Source organism: Neovison vison, chromosome 1 (genome assembly GCF_020171115.1).
Source record: "Neovison vison isolate M4711 chromosome 1, ASM_NN_V1, whole genome shotgun sequence".
Classification (NCBI taxonomy): domain Eukaryota; kingdom Metazoa; phylum Chordata; class Mammalia; order Carnivora; family Mustelidae; genus Neogale; species Neogale vison.
The window spans coordinates 149,100,622-149,123,144 of NC_058091.1; the positions used below are offsets into that span (position 1 = coordinate 149,100,622).

The following is a 22,523-nucleotide window of genomic DNA, read 5'->3' on the forward strand; positions in this document are numbered from 1 at the left end:
TGGGACAGGAAACACTCTGTGTGTGTGTGTGTGTATTGAATTCAATGAAGAAAGGTATGACCCAGGACCCCCGCGTGGCTCAGCCAATTAAATGTCTGCTTTTGGCTCAGGTGATGATCCCCAGATCCTGGGACCGAGTCCCACATCAGCCTCCCTGCTCAGCGAGGAGCCTGCTTCTCCCTCTGCTCATACTCTGACAATTAAATAAATAAAATCTTTTAAAAAAATGTGTGACCCAAGGGGTGCCTGGGTGTCTCAGTCCATTAAGTGTCCGACCCTATCTCAGCTCATGTCTTGATCTCAGGGTCCTGAGTTCAATCCCTGAGGCTGGATCCTTGCTGGGCGTGAAACTTAATTAAAAATTTTTTAAAAATTATTTATTTGACAAAGAGAGATCACAAGTAGGCAGAGAGGCAGGCAGAGAGAGGGACGAAGCAGGCTCCCTGCTGAGCAGAGAGCCCCATGTGGGTTTCAATGCCAGGACCCTGAGATCATTACCTGATCCAAAGGCAGCGGCTTAACCAGGAGGTTTAAGCACCTAGGAGAACCCCCCACAAAAATGTTTTTTAAAGTACAACTCAGGAATTTAATTTTCAGCTCGGCTGTCCTTCAAGTATCAAGATTAGACAAATAGTTTGAGATCTAGAAGAACTTAGGGATTTCTGAATCCATGAGTCTTTCTGGAGGAATCACCTGGAAACAGGCTTTATTCAACCTTAAGACTTGGAATACTCCAAAATAATCAAGAATATTTAATATATTTTACTGTAGATCTAAAACTAAAACAAAAGGAGCATCAAGGGTAGAAGTAAGCATGCATAAACACTGTATATTGTGACGAAGTAGAAATAATACATCTATAAAATGGGAGGAAGGAGACGTGCCTGGCTGGCTCAGTCAGAAGAGCATGAGACTTTTTTTTTTTTAAGATTTTATTTCTTTGACAGACAGAGATCACAAGCTCATGACCTGAGCCAAAGGCAGAGGCTTAAACCCACTGAGCCACCCAGGCGCCCCAAGCATGAGACTCTTTATCTTGGTGTATTGAGTTCAAGCTCCACACCAGGCACAGAGAGTCTAGGGGGAAAAAACCTTTAGAAAAAATGGGAGAAAGGAGAATATGCTCACTGACTGTTGTACAGGCAATGGACTGGAGGTGAAGGAAACAAAAACTGACAAAATCAAAAGTAAAAAGGCTGGAAAAAAAATAGATGACTAAGGGCATTAAAATATTATAAATATAAATGTTATCATTGTAATAAAACTGCATATCTTTCTAAATACTAAGAATATTTCTAAAGAGCAAAATATCCCACAGGGAATCCCACAAAATAATCCCTCAAGAAATAAATATAGCAAACATGACATAATAAACATTAAAAAATAAATAGACAGTTGGGATTAAAATATGTCAAATCATATAAAAAATGTGAATGAACCTAATACCTAATAAAAGATTTTTTTAGTTAAGCTACAAATTAAGACCTGTTTATATGTGTACCCTATTCACTGAATGCTGCTGAGATAAGTTCAAATAAATCTAAATAAATGAGAGAAATATACCACAGTCATGTATTAGAATATTCAGTAATATTAGGATGTCAGTTCTCCCCAAATTGATTTATATATTCAATGGAATCCAAAGTAAAATCCCAGAATTTTTGGGAGAAATTGACAAGCTGTTTCCAAAATTCATATGGAAATGGAAATGACCTACAATAGGCAAAACAACTTTGAAAAGGTTGAAGGGCTGATACACCCTATTTCAAGGATTACTGTAAAGATATTAATAATCAAAAGAGAAAGATACTTGAGTAAAGGTACACAAATAGATCATTTGAACAGAACACAAAGTCCAGAAATAGACTCATATGAATATGAATGTTTCAGCAAACATTTGAAGGCAATTCGTGGAGGAAAAAAAACTAAAAATTACACAGCATCTATAAAAGCAATTATAAAACATTTGTGACCTTGGCATAGGCAAAAATTTCTCAGCCATATCACCAACATGACCATTAAAAAAAAAAAGATAACATTGTAATTCATGAATATTTAAAATTCTATCTTCAAAGTACACTATTAAGAAAGTGAAGACAGCCCACAGACTGGAAGAAATATTCACACATCATTGCACTGATAAAGGACTGGCATAGAAAACAAACAGCCCAAGGAAAAAAATGGGCAAAGTCTTGAACAGATAATTCAGCAAAAGGTTTTGTAGGAATGACAAATAATCCCCCCAAAAGATGCTCAATATCATTAGTCATTAGGAAATGCAAATAAAAATTACAGTAACACACCTATTAGTTTGTCTACAATGAAACACTGACCTTACCAAATGTTGGCAGGAATGCATAGTGAAGGAAAGCTCATACACTGCTGGTAGGGATGTTTAAGAGAATAAATATTACAGAATAATCGGAGTCTCTTAGAAGTCGAAAATAGTGTTAGCAGGTAGAGCCAACCATCCCACTCTTAGGTATTTACTGAGGAGAAATGAAAGCATATGTCTATACGAAGACTTGTACACAAATGTCCATACCAACTTCATTTTTTAAAAAAGATTTTATTTATTTAATTGACACACACAGACAGAGACACAGTGAGAGAGGAACACAAACAGTGGGAGTGAGAGAGGGAGAAGCTCGCTTCCTGATGAGCAGGGAGCCCGATGCGGGGGCTCGATCCTGGGACCCTGGAATCATGACCTGAGCCAAAGGCAGACGCTTAACAACTGAGCCACCCAGGCGCCCCACCAACTTAATTTTTAAGAGACCCCAAATGAAAAGAACCCAAATGTCTATCATAGGTAAATGTACAAATGTGTATATCCAGTTTCTTGAACACTCAACAAGAATATGAAGGGATTACTGATACCTGCAAAGACATGCATGAATCTCCAAATAATTGTGCGGAATGAAAGAAGCCAGACCAAAAAAGGATGGAACATACTGTATTCCATTCATATCCAATTCTAAAAAATGCAAACTAAGTCTACAGCAACAGGAAGCCCAGCAGAGGTTGCCTGGAGATGACAGTGGTGTGGACGGAGGAATTTCCGCGGCACACACATGAACATTTTGGGGGATCGATATGTTCGTTGTATTGATGGTGGTGATTATTTCACAGGTGTGCACATGTTAAAACATGTACAACTGTATCCTTCTGCAGTTTACTGCATATCAATTTCCTTCGGTAAAACTGTTTATTTTATTTTATTTTTTTTAACGATTTTATTTATGTATTTGACAGAGAGAAATCACAAGTAGATGGAGAGGCAGGCAGAGAGAGAGGGAAGCAGGCTCCCCGCCGAGCAGAGAGCCGGTTGATCCCAGGACCCCGAGACCACGACCCGAGCCGAAGGCAGCGGCTCAACCCACTGAGCCACCCAGGCGCCCCGGGAAAACTGTTTAAAAATTGTAGCTGATTATATTACAGATTCAAGGCAAATAAATTTAAAAATCTAGATGAAATGGGCAATTTTCTAGGCAAACAATATATTACTAAAATTGACCCCGATTATAAACAGAAAGCCTAAACAGACTGGTTTTGTAGAAGAAACAGAAAAAGTTACCACGGAACTATCATAGGAAAGCACCCAGCCCAGATGGTTTCACATCAGAATTCAACCTTCAAAGACCAGCTAATTCCAGTACCCTATTAATTGTTCTAGAATATTAAAAATGAACAAAAATGTAATTGCTTTCATGATGCAATTAAAATGTTGAAACCTAAAACCTGGAAAATATAGTACAAAAAAATAAAAAGAAAGAAAGTTACGGACCAATTTCATACAAACATTGAAGAAAAATGTATGAAACAAAATATGAGCAGTTAAGCTCATTACCATATTAAGAACAGAACATGCCCTGTCTAAGCAGGACTTGTTGCAGGAATGTAAGGTTGGTTCGATACTAGAAAATCCTTCCATATAAATACAAGATAGTAATAAAGTTAAGGAAAAAACCCTGTGATTTCTACAGATGCTCTAAAGGCCTTTTACAGAATGCAGTCATTCTTCCTTTTTGTTAAGATTTTGAGAGCGTGAGCGAGAGAGCCCAAGTTGGGGGGTGTAGAGGGGGAGGGAGCCGACTCCCCGATGAGTACGGAGCCTGACATAGGCTCAATCCCAGGACCCCAGGAACATGACCTGAGCAGAAGGCAAATGCTGAACTGACTGAGCCACGCCGGTGCCCTGAATGCAGCCTATCTTCTTCTTTTTTTAAGAAAGATAATTTTTTAAAAAGATTTTTATTTATTAGAAAGAGTAAGCAAAAGAGCATGAGCAATGGGGAGAGGCTGAAGGAGAGGGAGAAGCAGACTCCCCGCTGAGCAGGGAGCCCAATGTGGGACTTGATCCCAGGACTTTGGGATCATGACCTGAGCCGAAAGCAGATTCTTTTTTTTTTTTTTTTTTTTTAAGATTTTATTTATTTATTTATTTGACAGACAGAGATCACAAGCAGGCAGAGAGGCAGGCAGAGAGAGAGGAAGAGAAACAGGCTCCCCGCTGAGCAGAGAGCCCGATGCGGGGCTTGATCCCAGGACCCTGGGATCATGACCCGAGCCGAAGGCAGAGGCTTTAACCCACTGAGCCACCCAGGCGCCCCCCGAAAGCAGATTCTTTTTTTATTTTTTTATTTTTTTTTTAAGATTTTATTTATTTATTTGACAGAGAGAAATCACAAGTAGATGGAGAGGCAGGCAGAGAGAGAGAGAGAGAGGGAAGCAGGCTCCCTGCTGAGCAGAGAGCCCAATGCGGGACTCGATCCCAGGACCCTGAGATCATGACCTGAGCCGAAGGCAGCGGCTTAACCCACTGAGCCACCCAGGCACCCCCCGAAAGCAGATTCTTAACTGACTGAGCCACCCAGGCACCTCTGAAGTCCATCTTCTAACACCTATTTTTATTTTTTTTTCCTTTGAGAGAGAAAGAGAGCACACAGGGCAGGGGAGGGGCAGAGAGAAGGATGGAGAGAATCTTCAGCTGGCTCCACATCCGCACTGAGCTTGACAGGGGACTCCATCTCATCACCCTGAGATCATGACCTAGGCCGAATCAAGATGCTTAACTGGCTGAGTCACCCAGGCACCCCAGCAATACTGACTCAGAAAAACTTAGGAAAAAAACTTAGGAATAATCACTGCAAAGTTTTAAAATCTGTGTTTCCTATATTCAGTGACCTACCATAAATTATGAAAGCCTCATTCTCTCTCACAGAGAATGGGCTGTAAGAACAACTTGCTGAAGAGTTTCTCAAGATTCTTTTCACCTGTTTTAGAACTAAAAAGAATAAACAAGTTACTTAAAGTCTTAGCCTTCACATTATATTATGTATTATCTGTAAGGGAAAATATCTCCATCATTATCTATCAATAGGCTGTATGTTAATTATCTTTCACTATCTTAAGAAAAACAATCAAACCAAAGCTGGAAAATCTATATTCTCCGAAGGACACTTACATGACCTTATGCTGGAGAATACAGAGGCAGTCTCAAATTTAGGAAAGTGTCCAACAAATGAATGATGAGGTTTCTTTCATTATATGTACTAAAACTTCATAAATGTGATTTTTGTGTCCTAATACAGACAAGCCTATTTAGCTCATAAAGAAAATAAAATGTAACCGCAGACAATAATCTACTCTTGTTGAATGAATTAAAGCTATGAGAACAGGCCTGGGGGAAACATGTATGCAAGTCATCCAGGGGACAGAATCACAAGCCCTGGGGTGCAGGGAAGCAACTTATTTCAAAAGTCCTGGGTGCTTACATCTATAGACTCCTCTAGAAAGAAGAACTGCTGGCCTTTCCTTTCCTTGGCCTGAGGTCTTCATTCAGTGTTTTTATTGGCTAAAGTGGGCAATCAAGAATACCCGTTCCCCATAAATCCTGCCCATTCACACTATTTAATTTCCCAGCACTGTGGAGAGATTCTGTTGTGGAGACTTGGGTCTCCATCCACTCAACTTCCCACGATCCTCTCGTTTATAAGAACGTCCGTGATAGCGATGCAAGTATGTTTACCGAGGTCCAACCATGTCTGTACTCATCGCACTGTCTGGGTTTCCCGTAGTGTGAACTCTCCAAGGCTGAACACAGCCAGTGATTCCATGCAAAGCATTTCCACATTCATCACGTTTCTACGATTCCTCTCCTGTGCGGATTCTCTGGTGCACAGTCATCCTGACTTGTGGGTAAAGGCGCTCCTCCATACTCCACGTGAGGTTCTGTAAGGTGTCGAAGCCTTCTGCACGAATGCTTCCTCGTGGTCAGTACATCTCTGCAGTCTCTCGTTCATGTGATCCTCTGATGTACAATGAGGCTTTCCAACATTCCTTACACTGAGCACTCTTCCATGTGGTGGGTCTCTGGTGGGAAAAGAGGAACCCACTCTAAACCAAAGCCTTTCCAAACTTGTTCTCAAAGAGATTCTCTTTGGTCTCTGGACTCCCTAAAGCTGAATAAGGACTCACCAGGGACTAAAACTTTTCCTGCGCTTACTGCATAGGTGCTGCATTTCTATAGAGACCCCACCGCATGATTTAGCATCTTCATAATTTTTTTGTGTTGGAGACAAGTCTTTATTTTCATTCCCAGTAACACCATCTAAAAAAAAAATGCAAAAAATTCAGATGTCGGTCATCTCTCTGCTAAGGTGAGACTTAAGATGAAGAATAGTGATAAAAATAAAACCCAGTTTTACCTAAAGTGCATGCCATTACTGAGCATCTGAACTGTCATCTCAATCTGGCCAAGTGCCCAAAAAGGCACCCAAGTTTCCAGTTTGAGGGAAGAAGAGACAGCTGGGGGAAAAGTTTGGAAAAACATGGAGGATTTTCTCACAAAATGAGACAATGAATCAGGAAGGTATAATCAAAAAAGTTAAGAGGAGAGAAGCTTGAATCCAGAGATGAAAAATGGAGTATCATGAAATCAAGAGAAATTTTAATTTGCCAGTGCAAGTTAAAAGGATCATTTAGGGGCGCCTGGGTGGCTTAGTGGGTTAAGCCTCTGCCTTCGGCTCAGGTCCTGATCTCAGGGTCCTGGGATCAAGCCCGGAATCAGAGTATCTGCTCAGTGGGGAGCCTGCTTTACCCCCTCTCTCTGCCTGCTTCTGATCTCTGTCAAATAAATAAGTAAAATCTAAAGAAAGAAAAAAGGATCATTTATACTGAGTGATATGTACCTAGGAAAGTACTACAGACAAGCAAATGCTCCACAAGTAAATATTTATTGAGTCAATCAATGAACAGTGGTCTACGATAAGTTAACATCAAGCAACAGCTAGAACAGTTTCAAAATACAGTTTTGAAATGGAAAAACTAAAGTGGAGAAAATAACTTTTTCAATAATGTCAGGACTAAAATATAGGAAGAAAGCTGCACTTTGAAGTTAAAGGAGTTGAACAGGTCTAAGTAAACCAAACAAAACTCCTCACAGATATGGCTGAGAGCTTCTACCTCAAGAATCAGGCAAATAATGAGAAGGAGATGGGTAGAGACAAGTCTTCAAGGGAAAGGACGTTACTGAGAGTTCTAAAGCGCTTCCTTTCAAGGGTCTTGCAGATACCTTTTCTCATCGGCTCTCCATTCCAAAAGGCGATAATGCTCAAACTATGACGGGGCTTAAAAGGCTGCACTTAAAACCCTGGATTCCATTGCACTATCTGTGCTATAAGCACTTACTGTGCTGTTCTATAGACTGGGCCCTAAAGGCAACGGGATTAAGCTGGTCTTGGAAAACTGGATTTGAAGTCGCCAAACAACAACCCAATACAGAAGAACTTCCCAGAGGTGCACACAAACACCAAGGGGAATTAAAGCTCATGAGGGAGGTGCTGGGTTTGGGCTGCAGAGACATGTGGTGGATCCCAAGTTTGGTTTTACTTTCTCTGCTATTCCAGAAAACTTTCACTACTCAAGCCGTAACATCCATGATTATGCCAACCCTTCCCACCTGACGGTTTTCCTCCACGCTGTCTCCAACTTTTCTAGCATAAGTGATACCGCTTCTCCACATTCTGGGTACTATCCCTGCCTGAATCTAAAGCTTCCCAGCGAGGTGTCAGGACCGGCTTCAGCGCCTGCTCCTTGGTCTACTTGGTGGTCTCAGCAACCGTGGGTAAAGCTCTCTGTCTTCTGACAGCCCTGGGAGGCCCAGGTAACTATCTCCTGACAGTAGCAACTTAAAGTCTGAAGGACTGTCTGCGACTTCTTTGCCAGAGTGGTCCCAGGCACGGCCCTCTGCCTCTGCCATCAGTCACCACCAGGGACCTTCCCGCAGGAGGACCGCCATTCTGGAATGAGCGCACTCAGGAGAAGATTCACACCAGCCTGAGGTCCACACCGGTTTTTCAGAAGAATTTCCTTGTAGCTAGTCTTCTTCCTGGGGCACAAAATAACACTGTTAACAGAAACTCCTTGACTCAAGAACTCACTAGCCAGACAAGGCACTGAAAGAAAAAGGAACTTCGTCAGGAAACTAAATAAGGTAAGGAAGTGGGAGGAAATTTGCAAATTCTTAATTAGCACCGTGTGCTAATTAATCTTTTTCTTCCTAAATGTTTGTTAATAAAACTTGAAAGACCGTGACCCTGTTCTCTTGGGTTCTCCCCTTCAGAGAATCCCGAACGGACGGCAGAGAAAATAACATCAGAAATGAGAAAGTCCTACCAGCTCATGTTTATTTAAAGTTCTACGCCTTGACTCGTGTCAGCGGGTACTGCCAGAAGCCCGCGAAGCTGAACGACCCCGCGGCAGATGAAAGTCACTTGCTACCACCAGTAAGTGGCCTCTGACCTTCCGCAGCGTCGCCCCCCGGACCGCAGGCAGGTCAGGACGCAGACGCTGCCCCGACCAGCCCCATCTTCCGTTTACAAGACCGGGACCCCAGACTCTCGTCTTCCCAAGAGCCCAGGTAGCCCAATACAAGCCAAGCCTCGGAAGCCGTCCCTGACTCCCGCTGCAACTCCCGGAGCTCGGGTCCCGCCTTCCCACACCGTCCCGCCGAGGCCCGGGGGGCCGAAGCGGAGGCCGGGCCCCGCCCCCGCACAGGTGCGCGCCGAGTCTCGCGGGCTCGCGCTTCCGGGCCGGCAGCAGCCCCGCCGCGGCGCCGTTCGGTCTCCTCTAGGAATCTGGAGGCTTTCTCCTCTCGGTGGTCGCCTGGCTGCGTCCCAGCCCCGCACAGTCTCCCGCGGCGCCCGCAGGGGAGCGGGGCCCAGGCTCCCAGGCCAAAGAGCGCGAACCTGGGCTGCGCTGAGATAAGGCCGGGGGCGCGGTCTGTCCCCGAGGGAGGGGAGTTCCCGCAGACCCCGGCGGCGCCCCACGCAAAGGTCCTGGGGGCACTGCACGCGATCCCAGTGACCTGCGGCTGTGGCGCCCACGGGGCTGCACACAAGCGCGAAGCGCGGTGTAGACAACCCATCTACCCCACGGAACGCCCAGTCGGTGGCTCCTACTGTCACCACTTACCCTGTGGGGAAACCGAGACCCCATGGGGTAAATCACTCGCCCGAATTCAGTTTGACTACAGAAAACTCAACGTTTTTTAGAGGGTGTGAAGTGATGAGATCACTGGAGTAGGCACAAGCGAGGCACTAGATCAAAAAGTCAAGTCCGCGTATCGGGCCCAAGAGGGATCAGTAAGATCTAACCGTAATCCACAGATGACAAATAACGGCCACTTAGAGGTCCTTCTGGGGATACCCAGGACCAGGCTATCTGGGCTAAGCTGATCTGTGGAAAAAACATGTATCCCCCAAAGATCATCTTCAGCTGAGCTGGGTGAAAGCTTCGGGAGCCTTGACCGATGGGCTTTCAGACCTGGAAGTGTGAGCGAGGAGTCCGTGGTTTCCACGAATCAAGGGAAAACCGCTGGCCCTCCACGATGGTCTTAACAATGTGAGCCACGGAGCTACTCAACTGAGTTTACTTATTATGAATGGCTTTGACACAATCAAATTATATGTATAAAATAAAACCTACATACAACACATTTCTAAAGAATATAGTCATACATATATTCTCTCTCTATATAAAATACTATACATATATAAAAATGTGCAAGGACTCCTTACCAATTACACCCAAAAACCTCTGGCATGAGAGAAGACCCAAAGAAATTCCAGTAAAATGAACTGCTAGGGGCGCCTGGGTGGCTCAGTGGGTTGAGCCTCTGCCTTCCCCTCCAGTCATGATCTCAGGGTCCTGGGATCGAGTCCCGAATCGGGATCTCTGCTGGGTGGGGAGCCTGCTTCCCCCACCCCACCCCCTGCTGCCTGCCTCTCTGCCTACTTGTGATCTGTCAAATAAATGAATAAAATCTTAAAAAAAAAAAAAAACTGCTAGAGGGATTGTGATATGAGAACTATTGTGTATGAGAACTTTTAAATGTGAAAGGATGGAAGTTGAGAATATTTAACTAAAGGTTATCAGATGATTATCCCTAAGCTGAATAGGACAATTTGTTGCCCAAATAAATTCTGGGCTCGTGGATTCAGGACAGGCACCTGAAAGAACTATTTTATATAATTATGTTTCCTTTAATCCTAGCCATGGTATTACCTACAAATAGAAAACCCTCATCAAGAATAGATCCATATCGGTTACTGGACAGATCTATAAAGGGACATTACAGATCTATACAGATCTATAGATCTATAATGGGACATTATATACATCTTTATGATCTGTATTACTGAAGACTGCCAAAAATCCCATATTCTGTCAGAATGGAGGGTGATCCTTTCCTATCAAGAGCCCATTTTCAGTGGAATGTCTCCTGTGGACACCCTCCCTGTGTCGGCAACAAGCATTAGGGCTCATGTTCCACTGACCAAACCTCATCCACAATCTGGCGAGCACAAAGGGTGGTGATATTATTACCGTGGGTGCTTGGACCTAGGATTCTGGGGTTTCTGAAGTATCTTTTAAAAAAGAGTGACAGGAGTAGAAAAGTTTCCACAGACATCAATTACCACTGCAACACAGGGCTCCTTTAACTGAAACAAAGTGTGGGCTCTAGAACTGGGATGCTTGGGTCCAAAGCTGGGCCCCACCATATACCAACTTTGTGATCTCAGGCAGCTTCAATGCTAAAAATAAAATAAAGCACAGTAAGGCCTGGCCCTTAGTAAACTGTATATGTTACATATTTTTAACAAATTTTCTTCTCGACTCCCAAAGATGGCCAATAAGGGCTTTGAGCGTGAGAACTCTGTAATAACTAACCTAGGGGAGAGAACAAGAGGCTACTTCCGTTCAGAGACAGTCGTGTGGACCTGCTCTCCACTGCTGGCCTCACCCCACAACTGACATTTCTCAGTTCAGAGCCTGCTCAATCCCATTCTCTTTCCTCAGTAGCTTTATCTCACCCTGAAAATTCCAGCAACCTCTTCATATACCTGGGGTTTTTGGGGGGGCTGGCTTTCTTCCCTTTGCAGTCCCTGTTATATCCCCTGCAACCCGTTTGTCAGGTTACTCTTCATTCAAAGCCCCCTTCACTTTTTATTGCTTTAAGGAATTTGATTCTCCCCCAACCTCTCCAGCTTTTTGTCTTAAACACTCGGTATCTTGTTCACCTTGAATCAATGAGAAAAGCAGGTCGATCTCACTCTCATCCTTAATATTATTTCTAAGTCACTGCTTTGTGCCTCAACCTGGCTGTTCCGTCACTACTCTTGACTGACATCATTTCTACCTTGGACTTGCTTCCATTTCACATTTTCCCTTTCTATCCTACTGTCTGTTATTGCTGATGGTTTCAAAAATCCACAAAGGTTAGCTGCTTCAGAGGACCCTGATTTCCTAGATCCTGTTCCTGTTAGACCGTATCTACCTTTTATCCGTAAAGACGCACTCTGGGCTTCATCACTTCGTCATTCTCTGTTCGCCACACTCTCCCATTCTGTGTCTGACCTGTCCAGTCCTCCACTTGCCCCCCGGGCCTTCTACTTCCATGTTGCCAATTCGGGGGCAGTTATACTGTTTCCCCCTAATCCTGGATAGTTTGACCCCTTTGATGCCTACCTGGAAATGCCACGCCACCCCACCCCTTCTTGGTGCTACAACGATATTTAAGTACAAGGAACAACCCAAACAAACCCCCCACCTTTATGAGTTATGAACTGCATGCTAGGTAACAGGCATATCCCGATGTTCTGGGTCTCTGTCTATGGCTCCTTTGTATTAGGCAATTAAAGACGTTAGAGGCAAATGGACGAATGCGTCTGCGCTGAGAACATGTTAAGCAGAAGATGTAAGTAAGAGCGCTGTGAACAGAAAGCCAAGTTAAAATAAGAATCATGGGGGTGCCTGGGTGGCTCAGTGGGTTAAGCCTCTGCCTTCTGCTCAGGTCATGATCTCAGGGTCCTGGGATTCAGCCCCACATCAGGGTCTCTGTTTAGTGGGGAACCTGCTTCCCCCCCACACCGCCTGCCTCTCTGCCTACTTTTGATCTCTGTAAAATAAATAAAATCTTTTAAAAATAAAAAAATAAAAAAGAACCATGTTCCCATGAGCAGTGGGCTTCGAAAGGCTCAAAGGGACTCCTAGGAGTGACGTCAGTTTGGCCACCATGTCTGAATTCCGATCCGGTGACGAGACATGCTCATACAGGTTCTCGTCACTAAGCACCGAGGAGCGTGCGGGCGTGAGAGATGCGAGGCCGGCCGAGCTGGGAAGGGGAACACACACAGCTCGGAGTTCTCAGGCTCACTCGGGGCAACAAACTGTGTCCTGGATGTAAAGAAGCGTTAGTTCCCAACCCCAGCTGCCTCAGTGTCTCATGTGCGCAGCTCCCAGGCTGGTCTTAGGGAAAAAACACCTAAATAAGAAGCCCTCAACTTGTGACTGAGTTTTCAAATGTTCACGGGCTTTGCTCTGTTGTGAACTCAGAATGTTCTCCCATGGTCACGTAAATTCCAATCCCAAACCAAATCTGACACGTGTCATAATATGCCCATTATGGTACTAACACGATTGTTATTTTTATGGGAAAACGTGCTCACACTTACAGCTCAGAAGGGACATCACAAGTATTTCTCCAGGGACTCTTCTGGTTCCAAACCAGTGATAATACTCTTGTGTTCTGGACAGGGCGACAGACGGAGAGGCCAGAGACGGGGGCCGTGGGGAAAGGCGGCAGAGTGCATTACAGGAGCCGGGAGGAGATGGGATGGAGGCTCGGGGCTAGGTACAGCAGCAGTTAGGAGTGGTTAAAGGAGGGTAATTATCCGTTTCTCCCCTCCCCCTTGCCTCACCGCTTCAGACCACTCAGCGGCTAGCGGTGAGGGGTGAGAGGACCCTGGAGTTGTGTAGGGCGAGGTGGGCGGGGTGAGAGGTTGATCTCAGAAGCTGCAGAGTCGGCCATGCCAAGGTAGCAAGGGAAGGAAATCAAAGGACAGCTCAGTGAAGGTCAAAAATCCTCTGTAAAGAAGACAAACAGACCAGGAGCCACGTGCACCTCTCTGTGGCTGCCGGCTACCCCCAGTAAGGGCCACAGGCCGTTGTCCGGGACGGAACTGCTCACCCAGCAGAACAGGAGCAAAGCCAAACAGTCATCGGCTCATCTGTTCTCAGGAGTCCCAAGAGACAGTCACTAACTTTGGCTCTTTGATATGCTCCAGAAGGTATGCAAACCAAGAAACTGTAAACCAGTTCTGCAGAGCAGTTGTTGGGGAACTGAGAACATGAGAACTACGTAACTGCGGGAAAGAGAGGTTAGAGGCAAAGAGAACCCTAGCGCCCTCCCTAACTAACCGCGAAGCCTTGTGCTCAGACGACCCCAGGAGCCTTCGAATGTAGGTCAGTCTCCTATTTCGACACCCTTAAATTTGAAGAGGTGGAAAGGCCAGCCTGAAGCCCTTACGGCGGGATGGTGGTCAGGTCCCCTGCGCTCTCTATGGTCCTGCTGGCACCTGTCCACTGTCGGGCTTCCCTTATGCTCTGAACCAGCAGCGGTGCCTGCTTACGGGCAAGTGTTCCCATGTCCACGCTCCACAGACAACCATGAAGGCAGCTGGGATTCAATGCAGTGAGGCAGAAGGTCTGTGAGTGGGACTCGGGCGTTCTCCTCAGTGAAGTGAGGGATCCCTAGAGCAATGGACAGGACTTGAGGTCAGAGACCTGCACTTCAGTGGCTGGGCTTTCCCTTGTGACACTGTAGCTACATCACCGTCTCTGCACGCAAGAGTGTCCTCACCTTTCCAATGACCAATAATTTTAGAGATACTTTAGGAATGAAGTCAAAGAGGCATTCTTGCCCTCCCAGTCTGTCCCCAAGTTCCGTTGCCAACGTACCGCCAACAACTGCCCAACTGAACAGACCCCGTACCTCAGGTCGACTCGCGTGCTTCCAAATCACGAGCGCTCTTGCCTCTGCCTATATTTCCTTCACTCTAAATGCTTTCCATTTTGCCCTCCAATTCTGCCCATCCAATCCTTAGCGTCAGTAAGATCTTTCCTGACCCCCCGAGGCACCGGCGGTCCGTCCTCTCGGATGGACAGCACTTACTGTGTGCCACGAGCCACTTCCAAGACACAGGACCTGTGTCATTTCTCCTGTCCTGCTGCGGTCTCACCTAACCTCACATGCAGATCTTAGCTATCCCCAACTAAACCGTCAGCTTCGGAGAAGAGGAATGTGGTGTTCTGCTTCTTGATCTCCACAGCACCTGACAGAATGGGCGGCACACAGGGACTCCGTTATCAATATCTGAGGCTTCCTTATAGCAACAGTGACTGGCATTTTGCCCTAAACGATTTCAAAGCCTGCACTCTGGGACACAGCCGCCCTGCAGTCATCATACAGGAACAGGTTTTTCTCCTCTGTGGGTAGTCTGATGTTGAGTAAGAGCTGAGGTCTGCCTGAACGACTCCCCACACTCTTTACCTGTACAAGGACCACCTCTAGCATGGGTTCTCTGGTGTTTACTAAGATCTGACCTCTGTCTGAAGGCTTTGCCACATTCATCACATTGGTAGGGTTTCTCCCCAGTGTGGATTCTCTGGTGCTGGATGAGGCTGGTGATTCCTCGGAAGGCGTTCCCACACTCGTCGCACTTGTAGGGCCTCTCCCCAGTGTGGATTCTCTGATGTTCCGTGAGGACGGATCTTTGCGTGAAAGCCTTCCCACACTCATCACATTTATAAGGTCTCTCCCCAGTGTGAATTCGCTGATGTTCTACAAGACTCGTCCTCTGAATAAAGGCTTTTCCACACACATCACACTTGTAAGGTTTTTCCCCAGTGTGGATCCTCTGGTGCTGAACAAGGCCGCTCTGGCTGAAGGATTTCCCACATTCCTTACACGGATGGCACTTTTCCTTGTGGTGGATCTCCTGGTGGGAAACCAGGGAGGAGTTATACACAAAGGCTTTTCCACACTCGCTGCACTCATAGGGCTTCGCCCCAGTGTGAACTCCTTGATGCTGAGTAAGAATCGAACGCCGACTGAAACTCTTACTGCACTGAGTACAATGGTACGGTTTGTCTCTCGTGTGGATCTTGAGATGGTGAAAGAGGCCGGCTTTCTGGCTGAAGGCTTTGCCGCACTCATTACAGTGGTAGTGCTTCTCTCCTGTGTGAAGTCTCTGATGCTGGTTAAGAGCTGACCACCGGCCAAAGGCTTTGTCACACTCAGTACACTTGTACGGCTTCTCTCCAGTGTGGATTATTTTGTGCCGGATAAGCACAGTTCTCCCACGGAACGTTTTTCCACATTCCTCGCACTTGTAAGGCCTGTCTCCAGTATGGACCCTCTGATGTTCTACGAGGCGCGAGTGCTGACTGAAGGCTTTCCCACACTCCTCGCACTCATGAGATTTTCCTTCCGGACAGAGCCTCTGCTGTTCATCCAGACGGACTCTGTTTCCTTCACCGGTAGGTTGTTCACCATCCCTGGAGTGTCCAGAAGACTCTTCTGGTTTTGCCTCAGGATCGTCAGCTTCTCTGCACTGAGCAGGCCAGAACACTTCACGTTTAAATGCAGACATGTTCTCATGTGGTTCCATTTCTTCAGAAATTTCTTGCTTTAAATTCCCGTACTCATTCCCAATCTCAACACCTGAAACTGCAATGGATCACCGAGTCAACGAGTTTCCAACATAAGATTCGTCGGTGAAAAACACCAAGAACCTAGAGTTTCTGCAGGACTATGAAATGGCCTAAGAACACAGGACAGACAAAATATGTAAAACTCCAAAAATTGTTATGGAAAAGACCAGTAACCCAATAGAAACTGGACAAAGGAAAAACTGTCTCCAGAAAAATTAATACAGTAGTTCTTAAATGTAAGATGCTCCACCTCAAAATAAGGGAAAAGCAAATTCAAACAATACAGAGACACACTTTTCACCCATCATCCTGCCATGTTCATGAATGTCCCACGTTGCCAGTGGGTGTAAACTGACCCAGGCCTGACAGAGGCAATCTGACAGCATCCATCACAATGACAGATGTACTTAACCTTTGGCTTAGTAATTCCACAAACAGGAATTTATCCTGCAGTTCACCACACACCATCTGTTAGAATAAAACACTGGGAACAACTTAGGGGGGTAGGTAAGTTAACTGTGTGGTTCATGCATACATTTTATTACTAAGTTGCTGTTAAGAAATAAAAAATGCAAGCTTTTTTTTTTTAAAAAAAGATTTTATTTATTTATTTAAGAGAGAGACAATGAGAGAGAACATGAGCGAGGAGAAAGTCAGAGGGAGAGGCAGACTCCTCATGGAGCTGGGAGCCTGATATGGGACTCGATCCCAGGACTCCAGGATCATGACCTGAGCCGAAGGCAGTCGTCCAACCAACTGAGCCACCCAGGCGCCCCCAAAAATGCAAGCTTTTACAATCTTAGTGATAAAGAGAAGAAAAGGTATTTGTTTGAATATGAAAACATATATATCTCTAGGGAAGGACACACAAGAACTTAAAACACTGATACCCTATTTCAGGGCTGGAAGACCAGACGGCCGAGGAAACGAAGTGGAATGAAAACTTTCACTAAATAATTTAAAAATTTTTGTCTTTGAACTAGATGAACTTTTACCTACTTTAAAAAACTAAATGGAAAAGAATATAGGGGTGCCTGGGTGGCTCAGTCATTAAGCATCTGCCTTTGGCTCAAGTCATGATCTCAAGGTCATGGGATGGAGCCCCAAATCGGGCTCTGCTCCATGGGAAGCTGCTTCTCCCTCTCCCACTCCCCCTGCTTGTGTTCTCTCTCTCGCTGTGTCTCTCTCTCTCTCTCTCTCTCTGACAAATAAATAAATAAATAAAACCTTTAAAAAAGAAAAAAAAGGAAAAGAATAAATATAAATGAAGTAGAGACAAGGAAGTTATGGAGTCTTTCATCCATTCACCAACTTTTAATATTCTGCCACATCTGCTTTATTGTTCCTCTCTTTGTAAGCGTACACAAATAGACACTTTTTCCTGAACCATCTGAAAAATGCGGTCACCATGGGGCAGAGGCTGGTTTATGAAGGAGGAGGGAAACAGCCAAAGTGAAGACAGTAGAACCGTCTGACAGGATAAAGGCTAGAAAGAGCAAGACTAGTACCATGGAAAACAACTACCAGAAAGACTAAATTAAGTGATCGCAAATAAAACAGTGCGAGAATTCTAAAAATATTTAAATATAAAGAGAAGAGAAGACCTGAAGAGCGAGAAACTGAAGTGGCTGAGAGTGTGCACCCGTGACCGAGACTCCGTGACCCTGACCATCAGGAACAGTGCGGAGTACTAGGGCGGCCTGCTGGCCCGTGCTGGCCCGTCCTCCGCTTCCCCCCAGACGGCTCTGTCTGCCTTACCTGGCTCCTCCAGCGGGGCTTCAGGTTCTGGAGACTCACACTTGAGCTCTGCCATCAGGGGTGGGAGGGACACGCCGGGCTCCTGTTCTGTTGCCAGCCGGGCCGTCTCCTCCAAGGGCTGGCCTTGTTCCTCGGTGTGGACTGGGACCTGCGGCAAGAGAAACAGCTCACACAGTCTGTGAACAGCAAATCAGAGTACACGATCCACGGCGGGGACGTCCAGCTCTCTGACACCTCAACTTTCTCCCAGACACCAGCCTGCCGTAACCCTCCCCACGGCGCCTCCTCTGGGAAACCTTCCCTGCTCCTGTTCTTCACAGCTAAACGCGGCTGGTTGAGGAACTGTTTATGCCTGGAGAAAGGCAGAAGGAAACGAAGGAGTGACAGAGGGTGGAGGAGAAGGAGAAATCTCTTCCCCGTAGGCTCCGGAAGCTGTTCCCTACAGCCAACCTTCCCCAGGCCCCACTCCACCTCCTTCCAGGACAGGACCTTATTTTCTCCTTGCCCAAGGTCATGGTCACATGAGAGGCCACCCACCATTCATTTCATCACTCCCCGTACCCCCCACTTAAAGGTAGGAAGCCTTTTTCTCTTCAAGGTGCGTAGGTCTCCACTCTTGCCTTCAACCCCATCCCTTACTGCACCCGACCCCTGCTCTGGCAACCAACTCATTTATTTAGCAGTTTAAGCCATCCTGTAGTTTCTGTGCCTGCAGGGAATCATTCCCCTTGTATTGGAAAATACCACGTTTCCCCAGCAGGGTGTGAAATGCTGGGATCTGGGACCACTCTTGTTCCTAAGTCTGTGTCTTAGTGCAGGAGAACTCCGGGAGCGGGGGCTGGTTACCTGGACTACATGGCACCAGGTACACAAAGCACATTGCAGGGGGCATTGCCACAGTAGGCCCTCGAACTGCTCCCCAATCCTCCACAGTGGCTACACTCTGTAAATAAGAAATCACCCCACACTGCCTCTATTCTGACAGTTTCATTGTGCAACCTCTGCCCCCAGAATAAGAGCCAAAATCAGAAGGATGCTGAGATGGACAGAAAAAGATGTTTCAACTTCAAATGTGGAGGGAGAAAAAAGCCAGTACAGTGGTCTGTGTCTTCCATCTGTGGATCTCTGGCAAGGCTCAGAAATCGAGTTTAAATTCTGTTAGCTGCCCCCAGCATGCTTCGAGGGAAGGGGTTGGCTTGCAAAACAAACTCAACATGTTTCATTTTGTTCTGTTTTTTAATCAGGGGAAAGCACAAACTCAACCCGTTTAAAACCACATTACTTCTGCCTGCACTCAAGAATCCCTTCTTTCTTTGGGTTCTCTTCCTGTCTCCTTGGCCACTCCTCCATTTCCACTGCCCTAATGACCTCCTTTCATCTCAAAGCCTTAAATATCATCCATAACCTGACAAGTTCCAGTTTTGCATCTCTAGCACGGATCCCTCCATCGAATCCCAGCTTGTTATACTCAGTTGCTTGCTCAACTTTTCCAGGTGGATTCTAATAGGAATCTCAAAATCGACACACATCCAAAAACCTAGTAACCCTCAATCCCTGTCCTGACCCAAAACCTTCCTCGCTCCCAGCCTTTACCATCTTTGTGAATGATGAATCTATGAGTCATAAAGTTCAGAACAAAAACCTTAGCTGAACCCTGAACTTTCATATCCCACATCCTACAGAAAAACAAATCATGTCAAGTGCCACCTCCGGAACAGGCAGGATCCAACCGCATCTCACCACTTCCACAGCTACTGCCCTAGTCCAAGCCACCAGCACCTGTTTCCTGGAACCTGTTTCCTGTCTCCCTGCTTCTGCATTTGACCTCTTGGCCTTCCGTACCGCCCCCCCACCAGGCACCATGTACAACTCTTCCAACAGAGTGGCTGGAGTGATTATTTTTTACAATTTAGGTCAGGTTAAACCTCTCTTCTGTTCAACTCTCCGGTGACTCAGCACCCCGTTTATTGTCTGCCTCCTTATTAGACTAGACTCCAGCTGGGAGACAACAGCAGCTTCTGTGCTTTGTTCATGGCTATGTTTCCAGCGCCCAGAATGGTGCCTGGTACAGAAACCCATATTAGTAAATGTCTCCCGAACAAATGAGCTTTCCCCAATCCACCTTCCCCTACCCCCCTTGAACTCTGTTAGGAGCCCCTGGATCCCGCCAGTCTCTCAAGCTGGAAGTCCCCAGTGCTCAGCCTGGAAGAGATGGCTCCCTGCAGAGTTTTCCCTTCATCCTTCCTTTTTCATCCACGCATCTGTCATCATTCCCAACGGATACTTACCTGAGACATGCTTCACCCTTTGCAGTCTCACCGTCACAACTCTCTTTGAAACTCGTGTCTTCCTGCCACACGTTCCTCCCCTCCAGTGCTTCATGCCCCCAGTGCTGGGCTACCCTTCTTGTTTTTCCATCTTATAGCCTTCCTACCAAAACTTCCCAGCCTTGCCTCTACTGAGGCAAGGGTCAGATAATTCTTTGTTGTATGATGCTGTCCTATACGGGTAATGTCCCTGGCCCATCAGCCACTAGATGTTGGTAGCACCTCGCCCCATCTGACAACCAAAAATGTCCCAAGACATTGCCCGATGCCTCTAGGGCACAAAACTGCCACTGGTTGAGAACCAGTATCAGTATTGAAACAAAACAGAACAGAACAAGATCCTACATACTTTGGTTACATCCTCGGGTTAGAGAAGCTCATTTAGACTCAAAGAGAAAACGTTAGAAGCTTGTGTCCTACAGAATAAAATCTAAATTCCAGGGGTGGTATTCAAGGTCCTGGACTCTGTTTTCAATCCCTATTCACAACTCACCTGTCCAACCCACCCTGTGCTTTCTACTACTCCCAGTAACTCCCACCCCTGCCCGGCCCCTCCCTCCTAACCTTCCACTCTGCTCATACCTCCCACTCCTCCAAGGTGGTGGCTTTGATTTCTCCTTCGTTTAATCCTTTAATGGAGAAAGGGCAGTGGACACACGGTTGTGCAAGAGAGTGATGTCCCTTTGAAGACACTGCTGCCCACTCCCTTACCATGACCTAACATTTCCTCTTAGAATCTTCTAATGTTTTTGAGCAGCATTTCATCAAACAGAACTCTGTAGGCCTAGTATAGAAGTACATGATCCGTCCCCAAAGAAGCTACAAATAAGTTAGGACTACATTAACCAAGTTTCCATGAGGCTAAGGCCTGATACACCCATGTGTCAAGAACACACGGGCCTAGAAATCCATAATTCATTTTTTCTCAATCACAAAACAGATCTCTTTTTCTCACCTGTTCTCCTGGCTCGTCCAGCTCCCTCTCCAGGTCCTCCAGCGCGGCCACCGCCTGCTCCCCGCTCTCCGGCTGCTGCTCCCGCACCCAGGCCTGCAGCTCCTCGGGCAGGATGGTCAGGAACTGCTCCAGTACCAGCAGCTCCACGATCTGCTCCTTGCTGTGCGTCTCGGGCCGCAGCCACTGGCGGCAGAGCTCCCGCAGCCGGCTCAGCGCCTCGCGGGGCCCAGAGGTCTCCTGGTAGCAGAACTGCCGGAAGTACTGTCGGAAGACCTCCCTGCTGTGGGTGCTGTTCTTCTGCACGATCTGATGCTGTCTAGGGGTGTCCTTCTCCTCCTCCTCAATCTTTACTTCCAAAGGGTCATCCTGGTCCTCGTGGGCCTGGAGAGCCCGAGTAGATGCCATCATAGCTGTGCAAAAGCTTTGTCAGTGCTGCAAGCAAGGCTCCCCGTCAAGATCTCCCTGGGTGGCCCTGAGGGAGAAGCCGCCGCTTCTAACACAGGCTACACCACAGGCAAAGATGGCAAATTCCAAGACTTTACTTCCGTGCTTTGCAAGCCACCTCCAGGTTAATTCACGCTACTCCGGGAAATACTCCGATTACAAGAGCTAAGAACGGACCAATCTAAAGACACTGAGTAAAAGGTACGAAGCGGCCCGAGGATTTTACAAACCGACGGCGCGGCCCGGCAGCAAAGCCCCGCATGGAGTCCTAGAGCGAAGGGCAACGGGAATACACCCACACCTGGAGCAAACGGATCGTCTCAAGGCGTCGGGACGCCCTGGCTCGGTCGCCTCTCCTGCAGAGGCCGCAGCCCCCAGCCCCTGGGGTCGCGCGCTGTCTCCGCGCCTTCCCCCGCGGCACGGCTCTCCAAGGGCACAGGGCCGCACGCTCGCTCCCCCGCTGCCCGCGGAGGCCGGCATAAGGGTCCCTCCGGAGGTACGAAAGGCCGGAGCCTGCAGGCCGCCCTCAGCCTGAGCCGCCGACAGCGCCCCACAAAGGCCGGAAGCGAGCGGGCTGGGCGCGCGCGCACTTCCGCCGCGGCTGCAGGGAAGGGCGGACGCCGGCCGGGCAGTTCCCGCGCGGCTCCGCTAGGTCGCGAGAGTTAGGCGGGTACGCGGGCGCGCACTTCCGCCGCCGCAGGGAGGGGGCGGGCACTGCGGCGGAAGTCAGACGGGCGAGCTGGCGGGTGCGGTGGGTCTCTGTCCCCAGCTCCTGCCTGCCCCCCCGCTGTGGGCGAGGCCTGGCAACACCTGCAGTAGGTGCCACTTTGCCCGGTACGTCTCTTTACAAGTAATTAGCGTCAAGTTGCCGGTGTTCTGTTGGGGGTTTTGCATCTCTGCTCGGGGCACACACTGGCCGGTGGTTTTCCTTTCTGAAACGCCTTCGGGTAATGTTGGCCCCACGACGCGCGGCTTCCGCG

The 22,523-nt window shown here is 47.1% G+C and overlaps 1 protein-coding gene across 2 annotated transcripts; it reads right to left on the bottom strand.

Moving 5' to 3' along the window:
* Positions 1-7,219: 7,219 nt before the first annotated feature.
* ZSCAN12 (zinc finger and SCAN domain containing 12) lies at positions 7,220-22,092 on the bottom strand. Of its 2 annotated transcripts, XM_044261225.1 has the most exons (4): positions 21,100-22,092; positions 17,818-17,965; positions 14,950-16,075; positions 7,220-8,392 (listed from the first exon to the last, which is right to left on the bottom strand). In XM_044261225.1, exons 1-4 carry the CDS (start codon positions 21,505-21,507, stop codon positions 8,263-8,265), a joined length of 1,812 nt encoding a protein of 603 aa, XP_044117160.1. In that variant the 5' UTR covers positions 21,508-22,092; the 3' UTR covers positions 7,220-8,262. The 2 variants fall into 2 exon arrangements, with proteins under 2 accessions (XP_044117160.1, XP_044117152.1); XM_044261217.1 differs by lacking the exon at positions 7,220-8,392 and having other exon boundaries at positions 12,474-16,075.
* Between the last annotated feature and the right edge of the window lie 431 nt (positions 22,093-22,523).